Source organism: Sapajus apella, unplaced genomic scaffold, assembly GCF_009761245.1.
Source record: "Sapajus apella isolate SASKATOON/1434 unplaced genomic scaffold, GSC_monkey_1.0 scaffold62, whole genome shotgun sequence".
NCBI lineage: Eukaryota > Metazoa > Chordata > Mammalia > Primates > Cebidae > Sapajus > Sapajus apella.
Genome location: NW_022437002.1, coordinates 8,306,600 through 8,324,907, shown reverse-complemented (window position 1 = coordinate 8,324,907; position 18,308 = coordinate 8,306,600). Strand labels below are relative to the sequence as shown.

Genomic DNA, 18,308 nt, shown 5'->3' with positions numbered 1-18,308 from the left:
TGAGGCAGGAGAATGGCCGGAACCCAGGAGGCGGAGGTTGCGGTGAGCCAAGATCTGGCCATTGAACTCCAGCCGGGGAAACAAGAGCGAAACTCCGTCTCAAAAAAAAAAAAAAAAAAGCAACCTAAATCCATTTATTTACATGTATATTGCTTATGTTACCTGTACACATTACAGAGCAGAGTAAACAGAGCCCAAAGGCTAGAGAGGGAGCTCGTAAACTAGAGATGCAGTGAGACAAAGAATGAAATGCACGAGAGCAAGGTTAGGAGGGAGGAGTGACAGAAGCAGGGCTTGACTCTAGCAGAATGAGGTGGTGGACAAATCCTCTCCTCACAAGGCAACTATGAAGCTAGACAAAAATGATCCAACAAGCCAGGCGCAGTCTCACGCCTGTAATCCCGGCACTTCTGGGAGGCCGAGGTAGGCGGATCACCTGAGGTCAGGAGTTTGAGACCACCTGGCCAACGTGGCAAAGCCCCATCTCTACTAAAAATACAAAAATTAGCCGGTGTGGTGGCGGGTGCCTGTCATCCCAGCTATGTGGAAGGCTGAGGCAGGAAAACTGCTTGAACCAGGGAGGCGGAGGTTGCACTGAGCTGAGATCTCACCGCTGCGCACCAGCCTGGGCAACAGAGTGAGACTCCGTCTCAAAAAAAAAAAAAAAAATTAGACCAGGCGAAGTGGCTCAGGCCTGTAATCCCAGCACTTTGGGAGGCCGAGGTGGGTGGATCACCTGAGGTCAGGAGTTCAAGACCAGCCTGGCCATCATGGTGAAACCCCATCTTTCAAAAAATAAAAATAAATAAATAAATAAAAATAAAAATAAAAACTAGCCAGATATGGTGGTACACACCCATAGTCCTAGCTACTTGGGAGGCTGACGTGGGAGGATCACTTGAGCCCAGGGTTTGAGGCTGCAGTGGGCTCTGATTGTGCCACCACACTCTAGCCTGGGCAACAGAACAAGACCCTATCTCTCCAAAAGAGTGTATTATGAACAACTTTATGCAAATAATTAGAAAATTTAGATAAAGTAGATAATTTAAAACACGTAACTCCAAAACTGATTCAAGAATTTTACCCTGACTTTTCTTTAACTATTAAAGAAATTGAAGAAGCTGTTTAAATCTTTTTTTTTAAATCCTCCTCCTCGAAGTTGTTTAAATCTTAAGAAAAACTACAATAATATTACAACAATATAAAAAGAGAATAAACCCTGATTATATTGGACTTATCCGAGGAAGGCACGAGTGGTTTGAAAATTCTGCAAATTCATCACATTGACAGATTAAAGGTAAGGGCTGAGCACAGCAGCTCACCCCTGTAATCCCAGCACTTTGGGAGGCTGAAATGGGAGGATGGCTTGAGGCCAGGAGTTTGAGACAAGTCTGGGCATAAAGGCCCTGCCTCTACAAAAAATTAAAAAATTAGCTGGGCATGGTGGCACATGCCTGTAGTCCCAGCTACTTGGGAGGCTGAGTGAGGAGGATCGCTTGAGCCCAGGAGTTTGAGGTTACAGTGGGTGATGATCATACCATTGCACTGCAGCCTGGGTGATACAGTAAGACTCTGTTTCAAAAACAATAATTACAAAAATGTAATAACCCATACGATCATTTCAAAACAGTCAGATAAATTGAGAAAATTCTACACTCATTTATTGTAAAAATTCTAAGTAAAAAAGAAACAGAACCTGACTCAGCCTGACAAAAAGATATCTACAAACAGCCTAGGCAAACATCGTTGTTAAAAGGGAAAACTGGGCCAGGTGCAGTGGCTCACGCCTGTAATCCCAGGACTTTAGGAGGCTGAGGTGGGCAGATCACGAGGTCAGGAGCTTGAGACCATCCTGGCTAACATGATGAAACCCCATCTCTACTAAAAATACAACAATTAGCTGGGCGTGATGGCAGGCACCTGTAGTCCCAGCTACTCCGGAGGCTGAGGCAGGAGAATCACCTGAACTTGGGAGGCAGAGGCTGCAGTGAGCCAAGATCACGCCACTGCACTCCAGCCTGGTGACAGAGTGAGACTCTGAAATAAAAGGGAAAACCAGGCCAGGCACAGTGACTCACAGCTGTAATCCCAGCACTTTGGGAGGCCAAGGCAGGCAAATCACTTGAGGCCAGAAGTTTGAGACCAGCCTGGCCAACATGGTGAAATCCCGTCTCTACTAAAAATAAAAAATAAAAAAATTTCGCCAGATGTGGTGGTGCACACCTGTAGTCCCAGCTACTCTGGAGGCTGAGGCAGGATAATTTCTTGAACCCCGTAGGCAGTGGTTGCAGTGAGCTAAGACTGTGCCACTGCATTCCAGCCTAGGTGACAGAATGAGATTCTGTCTCAAAAGAAAAAAAGAGAAAACTAGATTCAAAATCAGGAACATGACAATGATGTTCACCCTCACTACTTCTATTCAATTCTTCTATTGTATGAGATCCCAATTATTATAATACATTACTAAAATGAAATTAAAAGGCGGGAGTGAAGAAAATGAAACAAAATTATTATTCACAAATGACATGTCTGTCTTCATAGAAAACTTATAAGAATCTACAAATGAAGGCCAGGCACTGTGGCTCACACCTGTAATCCCAGCACTTTGGGAGGCCGAGGTGGGTGGATCACCTGAGGTCGGGTCAGGAGTTGGAGAAGACTAGCCTGACCAACATGAAGAAACCCTGTCTCTACTAAAAATACAAAATTAGCAGGGTGTGGTGGCACATGCCTGTAATCCCAGCTACTCGGGAGGCTGAAACAGGAGAATCACTTGACCCTGGGAGGCAGAGGCTGCAGTGAGCCAAGATTGAGCCATTGCACTCCAGCCTGGGCAATGAAGAAGGAAACTCCTTTTCAAAGAAAAAAAAAAGAATCTACAAATAAATTACTAGAAATAATCAGAGTTTTTTTTGTTTTGTTTTGTTTTGAGATGGAATTTTGCTCTTGTTGCCCAGGCTGGAGTGCAATGGCGCATTCTCGGCTCACCACAACCTCCACCTCCTGGGTTCAAGTGATTCTCCTGCCTCAGCCTCCCAAGTAGCTGAGATTACAGGCATGTATCACCATGTCCAGCTAATTTTTTATATTTTTAGTAGAGACGGGGTTTCACCATGTTGGCCAGGATGGTCTCGATCTCTTGACTTCATGATTCACCCGCCTTGGCCTCCTAAACTGCTGGGATTACAGGCGTGAGCCACTGCGCCTGGCTGGATTTTTTTTCTTTTTTTTGAGACAGTCTTGCTCTGTTGTCCAGACTGTAGTGCAGTGACATGATCTCGGCTCACTCCAACCTCTGCCTCCCAGGTTCAAGCAGTTCTCTGCCTCAGCCTCCTGCATAGCTGGGATTACAGACGGCCGCTACCATGCCTGGCTCACTGTTATATTTTTAGTAGAGACGGGGTTTCACCATGTTGGCCAGGCTGGTCTCGAACTCCTGACCTTGTGATCCACCCACCTCGGCTTTCCAAAGTGCTGGGATTATAGGTGTGAGCCACTGCACCTGGCCAATAATCAGAGTTTATACAAAAAACAGTGCATTTCTACTTCCTGCAATAAACAGGAGAATGTCTATTTTTTTAAAGACACAAAACTCTGAGATTCTAAGAATATCTAGGAATAAACCTTATGAAAATAGTTTTATGTATAAAACTAAGCCAGTCACCATGGCTCATGCCTCTAATCCCAGCACTTTGGGAGGCCAAGACAGGAGAACTGCTTTAGCCCAGTAGTTCAAAACCAGCCTGGGCAACACAGTGAGACTCCATCTCTACAAAAAATTAAAAGAATAGCTGCACATGCTAGCTTTTGCCTGTAGTCCCAGCTACTCAAGAGGCTGAGGTGGAAGAATCACTTAAACCCAGGAGGTTGAAGCTGCGATAAGCTACAATCGCCACTGCACTCCAACCTGGGTAACAAAGATCCAGTGACCCTTTCTCAAAAAAAAAAAAAAAAAACCCTGGCCAGGCGCAGTGGCTCATGCCTGTAATCCAAACACTTTGGGAGGCCAAGGCAGGTGGATTGCCTGAGCTCAGGAGTTCGAGACTAGCCTGGGTAACACAGCAAAGCCCTGTCTCTACTAAAATACAAAAGAAATTAGCCGGGCATGGCGATGTGTGTTTCTAGCCCCATCTACTCCAGAGGCTGAGGTAGGTGAATTGAGGAGGTGGAGGTTGCAGTGAGCTGAGATCACGCCACTGCACTTCAGCCTGGGCGACAAAGCGAGACTCTGTCTCTAGAAAACAAACAAACCCCAAAATTGTATAAACTCACATGTAGAAAATGATAAACGATGCTGGAATTAACCAATTGTCCATAGGGGAAAGGGTATAATTGTATCACTCATTAAAATCACTACTACATGGATAAAAGCACTAATATGAAAAGCAGCATTTTAATGCCTAGCTAATTTTTTTTGTCTTTTTGTATTTATAGTAAAGACGGGGTTTCTCCATGTTGTCCAGGGTGGTCTCGAACTCCTGACCTCAAGGGATCTGCCCGCCTCAGCCCTCCAAAGTGCTGGGATTAAAGGCATGAGCCAACGTGCCTAGTGGGGAATGATTTCTTAAGAAACCTGCTAACCATTAAGGATAAGATTGATAATTTTTTTTCCATCAAAATTAAGAACTTCTATTCATCAAAAAACACTTCTTGAAAAATTATGAAAAGCTGGGCATGGTGGTGCGTGCTTGTAGTCTCAACTACTCAGGAGGCTGAGGCAAAAGGACTGCTAAGGCCTTGAACTTCTGTTCAAGGTTGCAGTGCACTATGATTGCACCTGTGAATAGCCACTGCACACTAGCCTGGGCAAGATGGTAAGACCGTCTCTTAAAAAAAAATAATAATCAGCCAGGTACAGTGGCTCATGCCTGTAATTCCAGCACTTTGGGAGGCTGAGGTGGGTGGATCACGAGGTCAGGTGATTGAGACCATCCTGGCCAACATGGTGAAAATACAAAAATTAGCTGGGTGTGGTGGCAGGCGCCTGTAGTCCCAGCTACTCAGGAGGCTGAGGCAGGAGAATCGTTTGAACCCAGGAGGCAGAGGTTGCAGTGGGCCGAGATCGCACCACTGCACTCTAGCCTGGCCACAGAGAGAGACTCCACCTCAAAAAAATAAAAAAATAATGAAGACCACTCACAGAGATAAAATAAATACTGGCAACATGTATACTCAAAAGGATTGGTATTCAGAATATATAAAGAACTCCTACAAATTATTAGTAACCTGGGAAATGCATATTAAGTCCACAATGAGATATTATTTTTTACCTACTAGATTCACAAAAATAACAAAATCTGATAACATCAAGTGTTAAAGAGGATCTCAGTCAATAGGCTCTCTTACTTAACGCACTGATGGTAGAGTGTTAAAGTGTACAATCACTTTGAAAATCAATTTGACTTTATCTCAGAAAAGTTGAACATTCACACGCCATATAATCCAGCAATGCTACTCCTAGGATTATTCCCTAGAGCAGCTGTTGTTTCTGTATACCAGGAGACAGACTCATGAATGTTCATAGCAGCACTATTTGCAATAATAAAAAACTAGAGGCTGGGCACAGTGGCTCACACCTGTAATCCCAGCACTTTGGGAGGCTGAGGTGGGCAGATCACCTGAGGTCCGGAGTTCGAGACCAGACTGGCTGACATGGTGAAACCCTGTCTCTACTAAAATATAAAATTAGTTGTGCATGGTGGCGCATGCCTGTCATCTCAGCTACTCAGGAGGCTGAAACAGGAGAATCGCTTGAACCCAGGAGGCAGAGGTTGCAATAAGCTGTGATCTCGCCACTGTACTCCAGCCTGGGTGACAGAGTGAGACTCTCTCTCAAAACTAAAACTAAAAAACCTAGAAGCCAGCCACAGTATGTCCAACAAAAATGCAAAAATGTCCAACATCAGGAGGAAACCAGAAACATAAATTGCAAATTCCCTACAAGGGATATTATACAGCAGAGAAAAATCAATGCACCACATCTACACATAACATGGAAGAATCTTAGAAACATAATGGTGATTAAAAACAGCAAGTCTCAGCCTGGCATGGTGGGTCACTCCTGTAATCCTAGCACTTTGGGAGGCCAAGGCGGGCAGATTGCCTGAGCTCAGGAGTTTGAGACCAGCCTGGGCAACACAGTGAAACCCCATCTCTACTAAAATACAAAAAATTAGCCAGGCATAGCGGCAGGCACCTGTAGGAGGAGGCTGAGGGAGAATTGCCTGAACCTGTGAGGTAGAGGTTGCAGTGAGCTGAGATGACACCACTGCACTCCAGCCTGGGTGACAGAGTGAGACTCCATCTCAAAAGCAAAAAAAACCCAGCAAGTCTCAGAAGACTATAAACATGCTATCATTTTTATGAAGCTCAAAACAACGAATTTAGTGATATAGTGTTTAGACACATACTTTTTTTTTCTTTTCTTTTCTTTTTTCTAGACACATACTTTTGTAAGATAACTTAAAAACTCAGGGGAACCATAAACATAAAATTTAAGACAGTGATTACCTCTGGGGTGAGGGAAGTGGCAGAATGGGAAAGTGGAGGAGGACACAAAGTATAGGCAATGTTCTAGTCCTTAGGTTTGCATGACGTACTATGGGTACTCATGGGTGTTAAATTTTTTTTTTTTTTTTTTTTTTGAGACAGTGTCACTCGGTCACCTAGGCTGGAGTATAGTGGCACAATCTCAGCTCACTGCAACCTCCCCCTCCCTGGTTCAAGTGATTCTCCTGCTTCAGCCTCCTGAGTAGCTGGGTTTACAGGCATGCGCCACCACACCTGGCTAATTTTTGCATTTTTAGTAGAGATGAAGTTTTGCCATGTTGGCCAGGCTGGTCTTGAACTCCTGACCTCAGGTGATCCACCTGCCTTGGCCTCCCAAAGTGCTAGGATTACAGGTGTGAGCCACTGTGCCCAGCCCAGGGGTGTTAAATTGTATAACATATGTGTTATATATATTTTTGATGTGTCAAATATTACATTAAATGATAAATAAAAAGGTATCCCCACAGATACACAGAGCTATTCACTGACACATAAGACACGTGAACATACAGTCTCATATGTGTACAAAGATTCATATGATTCCTTCAAAATGAAACAAATCTATACCCATCAATAGCCACATTCTCAAGACACACAGAGAAACACTGACATATTAACACACACACAAATTGACCCACACATTGATTCACATACATTCCTACCCAGCTCTTGACCCACAGGTGAGGGGACTCCCATGGAGGAGTACTGGACCACTGGGGTGCTGTGGGTGTTTATGGGCAACTGAACTGGTGGGTCTCCCAGAGAACACTCCCCAGTCCCAGGCTCCCCGTGCACGCACCTGATTCCCGAGATACCATTTTCCGTGGGACCAGCTTCTTGATCTATGCAGAAAAGAAGTAAAGGTTGAGCATCTCTAATCTAAAAATCAGAAATCCAAAATGCAGGCTGGGTGTGGTGGCTCACACCTATAATCCCAGCACTTTGGGAGGACGAGGAGAGTGGATCACTTGAGGTCAGGAGTTTGAGAGCAGCCTGGCCAACATGGCAAAAATCCCATCTCTACTAAAAATACAAAAATTAGCCAGACATGGTGGCATGCACCTGTAACCCAGGTACTCGGGAGGCTGAGGCAGGAGAGTTGCTTGAACCTGGGAGTCGGAGGTTGCAGTGAGCGGTGATCCTGCCATTGCACTCCAGCCTGGGTGATAGAGCGAGACTCCGTCTCAAGAAAACCCCCAAAATCCAGAATGCTCCAAACTCTGAAACTTTGTGAGTGCCAACATTATGACTCAAGTGGAAAATTCCACACCCAACCTAACTTACGTGTCAGGTCTCAATCAAAACTTTGTTTCATGCACAAAATTATTAAAAATACTATATAAAATTACCCTCAGGCTATGGTTTAAGGTGTATATGAAACATAAATGAATTTTGTGTTTAGGTTTGGGTCCCATTCCCAAGCTTTATTCTTTTTTTCTTTTTTTTTTGAGACGGAGTCTTGCCCTTGTCCCTGCCACCTGTACTTGGCTCTGTACTTACTGGGGGTGATGGGAGTACGAAGTTGTCTGGAAAAACTCCTCTTCGTCCTTGACATTCTCCTTCCCACCAGCCCTTATCCTCTGTGGTCTGGGAAAGAAACATGCCGGTAGAGAGGTAAGCCAGGTCCCCCAAGGTCCTTTCTGGGGTCCCACTCCTTCTTATAGATACAATTTCAACATTTATTTTAGACTCGGGGGTACATGTGCAGGTCCACCCATCCCAACACCCCCTTCCCTGGGCCCTCCCTACCCTGTTCTTCTCACACCTTGCTTAGTACTTTCACCACGTCGCCCCTCCGCAGCGCCAACTCGTCTGGGGCCTCAGGCTGGTAGTCAAACAGGACTCTGTAGGCCTCAGGGTGGGAGACTGGGAAGAGGTCAGTCCACTGTCCTCTGTAGCCAAGCCTCCTGCATCTGTCAGCAGCCCCCGCCTCCATCAGTCTAGCTGGCCCCCCAAGTCCCAACCTTGGGAGTGGCTGAGGGCTGGGGGACCCTTTGGCTGGGTGCTCACCTGTCTGCAGGTAGTCTGGAGGGCTGTCATAGGTCAGGCTGCTCAGCTAGTGGGGGAAGGGGCAGGGAGGAACCAGATGAGGCTTCAACCACCCCAAGAGAAACTCACCACCTCTATGCCCACTCTGAGACAACTTACCTTGGGAGGCCGCTGGGGATCAGGGCTGACTGAAGGCATGTCTGGGTTATCAAGGCCTGGTGGGGGACAGTGAGGTTAGGGAGGGTGCTAAGTCACAGGTTAGGTCATGAGAGAGGGTCAAAGGGGTTACAGGGTCAGGATATGTGGCTTATGCCACTGGAGGGTCATTGGAGAGTGCAGTCTGGTCCCAGGGAGTCACAGGGTCACACAGTCGAGGTCTCACTTGGGGGCCCAGTGTCCAGCAATTCCACAAAGTTGGATGGGAAGGCTCCCAGCTGCCCGTTCTTCTTCCCCAGCCACCAGCCGTCCTCAATCTGGGGAGAGGGGAGGACGCAGGGGCATCTGGTTCTGCCCCAAGCGTCTCTAGGATAATCTTCCACCCTTGGTTCTGCCCAAGGGCCCCCTCCTCTCTCACTCCCGTGCTTCTCCCTGTCTGCGCCATCACCATTCCCACCGTACACACCCTCACCTCCCACCCCACTCACTCGGGAGACGTGTTCCATCATCTTCCCCCAGATGGTCGTATCACCTCACCCCTCACCTCCTTTATCATTTCTACGATCTCCCCAGCTTGCAGCTTCAGCTCGTCCGCTTGCTCTGGGCTGTAGTTGAAGTTCACTTTGCACCATTTTTGGGGGCCCAGGTATTTGGCAGGATGACCTAGCACCGGACAAGAGCGGGGGAACTCGAGCCGGATGCCCCAGTACGCGGAGCTGGGGGAACCTCTGGGGGCGCGTAAGCAGCCTTTGGTACCTTCAGCCCCGCCGCAGGGCGGAGCATTGTACTCAAGAACCAATCAGACCGCAGAGCGGCCCCCGAGGCCCCGCCCAGATACGTCCCCGTCGCCAAGAGGTGGAGGCGCCGGGGTCGCGCGGATTTCGCACGCCCGCCCACCGACCCTGGCCCTGACCCTTGCGCTTACTTTGGCGGCGCGCGCAGCGCGGTTTCTGCGCCTCTCCGGAGCCCCGCAGGGTCTCTGGGATCTCCTGGGAATGAAGCACCCGGAGGGCGCTCTCAGCTCTCGGGGGGCGCGCGTTGAGACCCCTCGCCCGCCCCTGGCTCGGCCTCACCTGCACCAGGCGCTCGGGGAAAAGGCCCTGGCGCCCCCCCAGCTCTCGGTGAAACCAGCCCCGCGCGGGCCCCCAGCCCACCTGCCGGACCACGTCCCCGGGCGCCAGACTCAGCTCGTCCTCCTGTGCTCGGTATCCGGCCAGGACCAGGACCTCTGCGGGCGGAGGACAGGGCCGGCGCGCGGCTCAGAAACGCCGAGGCGTGGCAACCTGACCGGGGCCGGCGTGTCCCCAGGCACCGTAGAGGGCAGCGGGAGTTGGGGGGTGGTGTGGGCTCTTACAGTATCCATGGTTGCCACCTCAAACCCTCCGCACTTACCCATAGCTTCCGGGGCGCCCTCCACAGCCTGGCAGCTCCTGCTGGCGGCCGAGTACTGGGCTCACGCAGGGTGCGACGGGCAGCGAGACTGTTGGGCAAAGGAGGCGTAGCCGCCAGCCGATAGGTCGGGCCAGGTGCTGGGAGTGGGTGTGGAGAGGGGGCGGCCCGGCTCAGCAGGTTAGGCCCCCGACCCCGGGGTGAGGACTCCAGGGTCTCTGGCCTGTGCAGCAGTCACAGCTCCATTGTAGGCTCTTCCCGCCCACCTAAATTTTAGGCCAGCCGCCTCTTCCTTTCGCTCAGCTTTTGCCCGGAGGCTCCCAGCTACGATTTGCTGAACCTTCCCAGGCCTACCTTCTCCCAGCTCTCAAGCTTTTAGCTTCAGGGGAAAAGGTGGGGCGAGGCACATACCAGGGTGGGGCCCCCTAGCAGGTAGCAACCGCTCTAAACTGGCCCTGAGTGAACGAGATGGCTGCCCTTGTACAAGAAATGTTTGCTTTCCTACAAGACATCCTCCTCTCTGGCCCCATACCCACCCTCTACCCCCATATAGGAAGAAGACAGCAAAGACCCCTGCTTTGGGGCCACAGAGGTCTAGTTTGGTTTCAGAAAACACCTCCAGATTCTCCCTGGGAGTTAGGCAAGGAGAGTGAACTTTACGATCTTCCAACGTTTCTGCTCATAGTCGTTAGGACCCACCTAAGGCCAGTCCCATGTGGGATAGGCTCTTTAAGGTAGAACTGCTAACCACATCCCTTGCCCCTGTCCCACCACAGAGGAAGCCAAAGTCCTTGCCTATGACACCAGTGGAAAAAATTTCTCCTGGGGTGTCCAAGGTACACAATGAAGCAAAATGACTGGGGTGGGACTGAAGCTCCTCCCAGAAACGACTGTGTCGGTCTGGGATGCCTCAGGACAGGGCTGAGCAGCAGCCTGCACCCAGCCCCACAGGCCCTTCATCTTTCAGGTTTCCTGAAACTGCTGTGGGAGGTTATCCACCACCCCCAACACAGACACAGACACACACACTCTCTCTCTCCCTCAGGGTGACAATGAACAGAGCCCATTTACATCTGCCACTTCATTTATTTTATTTGCAGGAGGAGTTGAAACAAAAATTTTGAGGGAGATTTTCATTTTCCCCCTAAACATGAATCATTCAAGTAAAACCAACTTAACTATAGAAATGTAGCAAAGTAAGGGGAAAGCAGCACAACAACCCAAGAGGCCAAAGGCTGGGGGGAAGAGGTGGGTGCAGTCTGCATATAGCATATGCATAAACGCCTTCTGATTCACCTGCTCAGGACCGCCTCCCCAGAAGGCAAGCACAAGGGCCCATTTTAAGAGGATGTTTCCCCCCAAACATCTGAGAATGCTTCAACTTAAACAGCTTAAGGTTAAAAAGACAAAAAAGAAAAAAAAAAACTAACCAAAGAAACCCCCAAAAAAACCCCATGAACCACCCAGCCATAACCACCTTCCGTAATTGATCACAGGAGTTTCTTTTCATTTTATAAAAAGATTAATAAAAAATATTGAAAAAATTATTTTCTCATCTTATATTTGTAAAGATAATAGAATTCCTAAGTTTCTTAAAAAACAGACCAGACACTGCCCTCCAGTTTCCACCCCGGTGCTGGGAGGATCAGCAGGACTAGAAAGTTTGGGATACTGGAGCTGCTGGTGGAGAATGGAAGTCCAGCCCAGAAGGTATCAGGAAACAGGGCTCAGGGCACGTGAGGTGTGGTTAGGAGCAACTCCACGTGATACATGGCTGCGCAGAAAAGGGGAACACAAGGTGGTCGGAAAGGCCTTAAACTCCTCCTTGCCATACAAAACCGGTTTTTACAAAGATCCAGGCAGTTTGGTCCCAAACTGAGGTGAACACTTCAAAGTTTATTCACATGCTTTGTTTTCGCTTTTAAGAATCAAAGTTTCCCAAATTAAATGTTTCTAATATTACTACATATGCCTAAAAAAAAGAAAAAAAAAAAAAAAAAGCGGGGCTTTTAAAATCAGGACAGGGGAGAAGAGATTTAAAATTATCAAATTAGTCCTCTTAGCTCGAAATGAAATGAAATTAAGAACAAAACTGTTGGTTTCTAATAGGAAACAAAAATCCAAGCATTGCTCTCCCACCCTACCCCTGCCCCCACCCCACACACCAACAACAAATGAGAAAAACAGCTAAAGCCCAATGCGTTGTGTTCTGCTCAAGAGCTGGGCCTGACCCCCAGGCTCCATGGCCAGCCTCCTCTGTCCAGTGAGAGGCAGCGCCAGGGATGCCTTCTGTGGTGGTACAATCTGCATGGCTGGTGGGGGTGGGGGCAGGATTTTCGGAATCTGCTTGAGGTTCCTCTGTCTCGCTCCTCGCCAGCCGTCTTCCCAGCGCCTCTCTCCCCTGGGCAGGAATCCAGTCACGAGTGGCCCCTACTCGGTTGTGGGCTGTAAATTGTCCTTCTCTTCTCGGTTCTCTGTCCCACTCTCGTCGTCTTCAATCTCCCCTTCCTCTCCACTGAACTTGTCATGGGCCCACTTGGGGCTGGTACTTGATTTCCGGAACATGAACCGGCCCCGACCCCGAGGAAAGGCTCCTCGGCCCCTACCCCGGCTCACCCACTTCTCACTGCCTTCACCTTCACGGTCATCATGCTGAGGGGAAAGAAAATTGCTATCAGTGCCAGAGTGAACAAGATGTGGCCAGAGGTCTCTTCTCCGCACCCACTCAAATGGACCTTTTCTAAAAGAACCTGTGGCCTAACCCAGCCTTTTGCTCCTTTTCTGCATGTCTCGCCGTCCCCGACTCCAAAAATGCCTGTGGTTCAGATCCACGAGAATATCAGTTGGGTGATTTAGGAATTCTAAAGTACCAGCGTGGCCATTATAATGATGACAAGGATGATTCACTGAGCATGGCCCTCAATAGTTTAAGGAAAATAAAAAATTCACTAAGCAGTGAAGTGAGACATTTATACTATCTCATTGAATCCTCACATCTACCCTAACATTATCACCTCCCACTCTGCAAAGAAGGAAACAGCTCAGGAACCTTAAGCAACTCCGTATGATTTAGTATATCCTCTCTCAAAGGATGGGTTTGAGAGCCAGTCACGACAAAACATGAAACTCCACGTCAACTGGGTTGTTCAACAGCTAAGAAAGAGGCAACATGGCCAGGCGCGGCGGCTCACGCCTATAATCCTAGCACTTCGGGAGGCCGAGGCAGGCAGACTGCCTACGCTCAGGAGATTGAGACCAGCCTGGGCAACACGGTGAAACCCTGTCTCTACTAATACATATATATATACACACACACACACATATATATAAATTATCCAGGTGTGGTGACATGCACCTGTAGTCCCAGCTACTCAGGAGGCTGAGGCAGGAGAATTGCTTGAACCCAGGAGGCGGAGGTTGCAGTGAGCCGAGATTGCGCCACTGCACTCCAAATGCTCAGACTCCAATACTGGGGCTCTTCCTAACCCTCCACCTTCACATTCTCACTTTTTATCTCCCCTGTTTTATACAAAGAAGCAGTGTGACATTTCTTTTTTTTTTTTTCCACTTAGTTCAATGAAAGCATTAACCTACATTTTAAACAATCCTTGCTCTGACAATCTCATGAGACAGAAGGAGGAATTCGATCAATGAATAAGAAAGCATTTTGAAAACCAGCAGTCATTACCTCATCAGCCTCATGACTTCAGAGTCTAAACCATTCCCGACACAAGCTAGGGTCTTAGGCTTTTGGAGCTCAGCTCAGCAGATGTGTCACCTTCTTCTGACTATGGCTGCTTGTTCACACTAAAATGAATCAGGCTGGCAATGCTCTTTCAGGTGGCAGATGGGGCATGGGATAAGGCCTTTAATCCTTCCCCTACAGCAGTCCCACTCCAGCACCTAACCTTGGCCCAACCAACTACAATTCCCAGAGGTTAAGTTCAAAGGCCCTCTAGTAGCCTCAAAGCAGCTTCCAGCAGCAGCAAACCTAAAAAAGGGATGGTGGGCATGCACAGCCATCCATACACAACCTGTTTCCTAGCTGTCCAACTGACAATACAGACCCATTCCGGCCATTCTGGCAAGTGATGGAGATTCAGCTGCTCCTGTACCCTGGATATAACCCTCACAGCCACACCTACTTGGATCTTAGCCTGCTGTTACATACCAAGGCCAAGAGAGCTCACTCATGGCCAGCACTACAGCCTATGAAGTCCTAATCTGAGGGAGGCCCAGAGTGCATGCAAATGATCAACAGCCTAGATGAGAGACATCCCTTTCCTCAAAGAGATCCTGAGCTGTCGTCGTCATTCTTGCATGAAGGAGTGGCAGAGAGGGACAGCAGCAATAGCAAAGGGTTATGGCTCTATCCACAGGAATGGAGGAGGCAGAGGTTGGTGGTGGGTGAGCAGTAAAACAAGTTCACAAACTAAAAAGACAAGACCAATGCTTCTTGCTTATCTTGGAATCCATAAACATCTTCAGTAGATAAACAGACCGTAACTGCGTCTCTAGAGGACACCCATCTAGTTAGCACTATGCAAGTACACACGCCCCAGTGCACTACTCCTGCACATACATTTAATTGCAGTTTTGGACAAACCAATTAAGGCCTGATAGCAGCTACTGCGTGTGTGTCAAAGGCCCTCTGACCCTCCTTCCTGGTTATTCCAGACACATACCAAGTAATATTTCTTGCTTTTGGGTGTGTACTCTGGGTCCCACTCCTCTTCCCGATTTCTTTTTTGAAAATCGTTGTTGCTGTTGTTGTTATTGTTCCCAGAGTAGTTGCCTCTGCCCCAGCCTCTTCCTCTGGCTCGAAATTGCTATTGCAATAAATGAGGGGAAAAAGGAACAAAGGATCATGCCAGGAATGGAAACAAACCTCCCTGCTTTCTGTTCAGATACTTTTCTGGCATGGAATAGGCAGCTATCTTCCAGACATATACTGGGCAGCTGATTTCCAGCCATTTCCTTTCTCATCTCAAGTCTGTAGCCTATACAGAGGATAAACCTGCCCCAAGGGCCTCCCTACAAACAGCAGGAGTCAAGGTAAGTGGGGAAGTTCTGAAGCTGTGAGGCTGTCTAGCTAAGTGATTACGAACAGAAAAGTAATTAAAAATGGAAAGGCCAGGAAATGTGGGAAGGAGAATCAAAGATTCCAGGGTCTTTGGGTTGGATTACTTATGTCAGAGGCAGCAAAATTGGTATTCTGATGAAACATAGTCAGAACTGACAGAAGCAAAGGGCTTAAAGAAAAGGGGAGAGGGGAGGGTCTTACAAAGGTTCCTCGAGCTCTGCCACCTCCTCTTTCACTTGGACCCACAAAGTCTTTGGTCCCCAGTCTTGATTTGTCAAAGCCTGTGGTGCTCTCCTCTCTTTCCTCTGTCTCTTCAGTGTACTCTTCTGCTTTGTAGGAGTGAGATGACTGGGAGGAAGAGGAGGAGGATCTTGACCTGTCTCTCGCTCTCCGGTGCTTCCTGTGCAAAGAGAACAGATAGGGTAATCAATCATCTTCTAGGGGACACTCTTTGGCTGGGGCCTCATGGATACGCACAACAATCAGAAATGTGCTGGTGATAAAGAAACTGACGATGAGTAACCTTATAAAACCAGCTCACCCCCAACCTACCCACCCAAGATACTTCCTCTCAATTCTGTCAGTCATGTTCAGTGACACAACTATGTCTGAGACTGTGATAAACATGTGACATACACAGGAGCAGGAACAAACCACAATCCATGACCTCCAGTAGCTCAGTCTAAGATACAGGCATGAATTAGTAAGGGAGAAGGAAACTAACACTATATTGAGAGCTCCGATGTATCTTGTACTGGGCCAGAGGCTTTGTATATTAACATCTGTTAGTGCTCTATTACTTTTATTTCTTATAGGAATGCTACCTGGCTTACAGGATTCTCTAAATAAACAATGTGTTTAAACACTTTACACCAACATAACTGGCATGCAGTAAAGGGCAGTAACACTCAGCATTATTTCCCCCATTTTACAGGTAGGAGACTGGATGAGAGAGCTGAGCAGAATCCTAATTCCAACCTAGATCTGACTAATTACACCATGACTTCACATATCACCTCCCACTGAGCTCAAACAGGTTGTGTCACTAAGCCTAGGATATGGCGTAACTCTCCCAAAGTTATTTCCCTTCCCTTTCCTTCATCTAGGAGAAATTACAGACTAGGGCAAATTAGCTTAATACAATGAGTCATTATCTTTATACTAAGGTCAGTACCAGTCCTGCCATGTGACAGTAGTTACTGAATGCCTCTGGGGGTCAGCAAGGCCAGGCTCCCAGGAGTAAAGGAATAGCAGAGCCAGCCAAATGTCAGTAACCTATTATTCATCATTCTTCCATTATGAAAGGCACCATGCTCCCTGCTCCTCACCGACACACACTGACTCAAAGGGGAAATGTAAATTACCATCATAGGATTCATGTAACTTCAACTCTGACCCCACTAAATATCCATACTATTTCAAGAGGTTTTCAAATATAAGACACTCGGGTGGGGCATAGTGGCTCACTCCTATAATCCCAGAACTTTGGGAGGCCAAGGCAGCTGGATCACTTGAGGTCAGGAGTTCGAGACCAGCCTGGCCAACATGGTAAAAGCCCAACTCTACAAAAAATTCAAAAATAAGATGGTCGTGGTCACAAGCGCCTGTAATCCCAGTTAGTTGGGAGGCTGAGGCAGGAGAATCACTTGAACCCAGGAGGCAGAGGTTGCCCTGAGCCGAGATCATACCACTGCACTCCAGCCTGGGTGACAGAGCGAGATTCCATCTCAGGAAAAAAAAAAAAGATTCTCAAAAGGCCTCAAATTTGAGTCTTGGCGTTCTTTTTTTGAGATGGAGTCTCGCTCTGTCACCAGGCTGGAGTGCAGTGGTGTGATCTTGGCTCACTGCAACCTTCACCTCCTGGGTTTAAGTGATTCTCCTGCCTCAGCTACCTGAGTAGCTGGGACTATAGGCACATGCCACAATGCCCAGCTAATTTTTGTATTTTTAGTAGAGACAGGGTTTCACCATGTTGTCCAGAATAGTCTTGACATCCTGACCTCATGATCCACCCACCTCAACCTCCCAAAGTTGAGGTGAGCCACGGCGCCTGGCCAGCAGTGTCTCTTATTAGCTGTGTGACCTAGGTAAGTCAGTTATATAAAAAAGAGTTCTGGGCCAGATGCGGTGGCTCACACCTGTAATCCTAGCACTTTGGAAGGCCGAGGCAGGTGGATCACAAGGTCAGGAGTTTGAGACCAGCCTGGCCAAAATGGTGAAACCCTGTCGCTACTAAAAATACAAAAATTAGCTGGGCGTGGTGGTGCACACCTGTAATCCCAGCTATCCAGGAGGCTGAGGCAGGAGAACTGCTTAAACCCAGGAGGCAGAGGTTGCAGTGGGCCAAGATTGTGCCATTGCATTCCAGCCTGGGTGACAGAGCAAGACTCCATCTCAAGAAAAAAAAAAGAGTTCTGGCTGGGCACAGTCGTTCATGCCTGAAATCCCAGCATTTTTTTGGGAGGCCAAGGCAGGCAGGTTACTTGTGCCCAGGAGTTCTAGACCAGCCTGGGCAACATGGCAAAACTTCGACTCTATAAGAAATACAAAATTAGCTGGGCATGATGGTGCACACTTGTAGTCCCAGCTGCTTGGGAGGCTGAGGTGGGAGGATCACTTGAGCCCAGGAGGTCAAAGCTGTAGTAGGCTAGTGATCACACCACTGCACTCCAGCCTGGGGGACAGAGCAAGACCCTATCACAAAAAGGGCCAGGTATAGTGGCTCATGCCTATAATCCCAGTGCTTCTGGAGGCCAAGGAAAGGGGTGGGAATCACTTGAGGCCAAGAGTTCAAGAACAGCATGGGAAACATAACGAGCCCGTGTCTCTACAAAAAAAAATTTTTAAATTAGCTGGGCATTGTGGTGTATACCTGTGGTCCTAGCTCAACCCAGTTGGGAGGCTGGATCACTTGAGCCGAGAAGTTTGAGGATGCCATGAGCTGTGCCACTGCACTCCAGCCTGGGTGACAAAGCGAGATTGTGTCTCCAAAAAAAAAAAAAAAAATCACAGAATACTGGGGTTTGCAGGGGACTCATTCAAAGTTACATAGCAAGTCAGAGGTAGGCATGTGTTCCAGGAAAAGGAAATCAGAGTTAGTTATCCAGACTCAACTCTACTTGAGGAGTTCATGTTCCACTTC

The 18,308-nt window shown here is 48.0% G+C and overlaps 2 protein-coding genes across 6 annotated transcripts in view; both read right to left on the bottom strand.

Annotated features, from left to right (window-relative positions):
* SH3D21 (SH3 domain containing 21) overlaps positions 1 to 10,998 on the bottom strand; it is a 15,678-nt gene extending 4,680 nt beyond the window's left edge. Inside the window, exons 1-10 of one of the 4 annotated variants that reach the window (XM_032246955.1) lie at positions 10,087 to 10,998; positions 9,768 to 9,922; positions 9,620 to 9,683; positions 9,239 to 9,357; positions 8,921 to 9,011; positions 8,698 to 8,753; positions 8,560 to 8,605; positions 8,315 to 8,415; positions 8,050 to 8,136; positions 7,349 to 7,391 (exon numbers count right to left, since the gene is read on the bottom strand). In XM_032246955.1, coding sequence (XP_032102846.1) covers positions 7,349 to 7,391; positions 8,050 to 8,136; positions 8,315 to 8,415; positions 8,560 to 8,605; positions 8,698 to 8,753; positions 8,921 to 9,011; positions 9,239 to 9,357; positions 9,620 to 9,683; positions 9,768 to 9,922; positions 10,087 to 10,090 — 766 coding nt within the window. In that variant the 5' untranslated portion in view covers positions 10,091 to 10,998. Of the gene's footprint in view, positions 1 to 7,348; positions 7,392 to 8,049; positions 8,137 to 8,314; positions 8,606 to 8,697; positions 9,012 to 9,238; positions 9,358 to 9,619; positions 9,684 to 9,767; positions 9,923 to 10,086 lie in introns of those variants that run through there. The other 3 variants (XM_032246954.1, XM_032246956.1, XM_032246957.1) reach the window with 3 other exon arrangements.
* A 151-nt stretch (positions 10,999 to 11,149) lies between these two features.
* THRAP3 (thyroid hormone receptor associated protein 3) overlaps positions 11,150 to 18,308 on the bottom strand; it is an 81,531-nt gene continuing 74,372 nt past the window's right edge. For both annotated transcript variants that reach the window (XM_032246951.1, XM_032246952.1), the window contains 3 exons: positions 15,368 to 15,566; positions 14,769 to 14,912; positions 11,150 to 12,735 (listed from right to left, as the gene is read on the bottom strand). In XM_032246951.1, the coding sequence (XP_032102842.1) occupies positions 12,514 to 12,735; positions 14,769 to 14,912; positions 15,368 to 15,566 (565 nt within the window). In that variant the 3' untranslated portion in view covers positions 11,150 to 12,513. The remainder of the gene's footprint in view (positions 12,736 to 14,768; positions 14,913 to 15,367; positions 15,567 to 18,308) is intronic.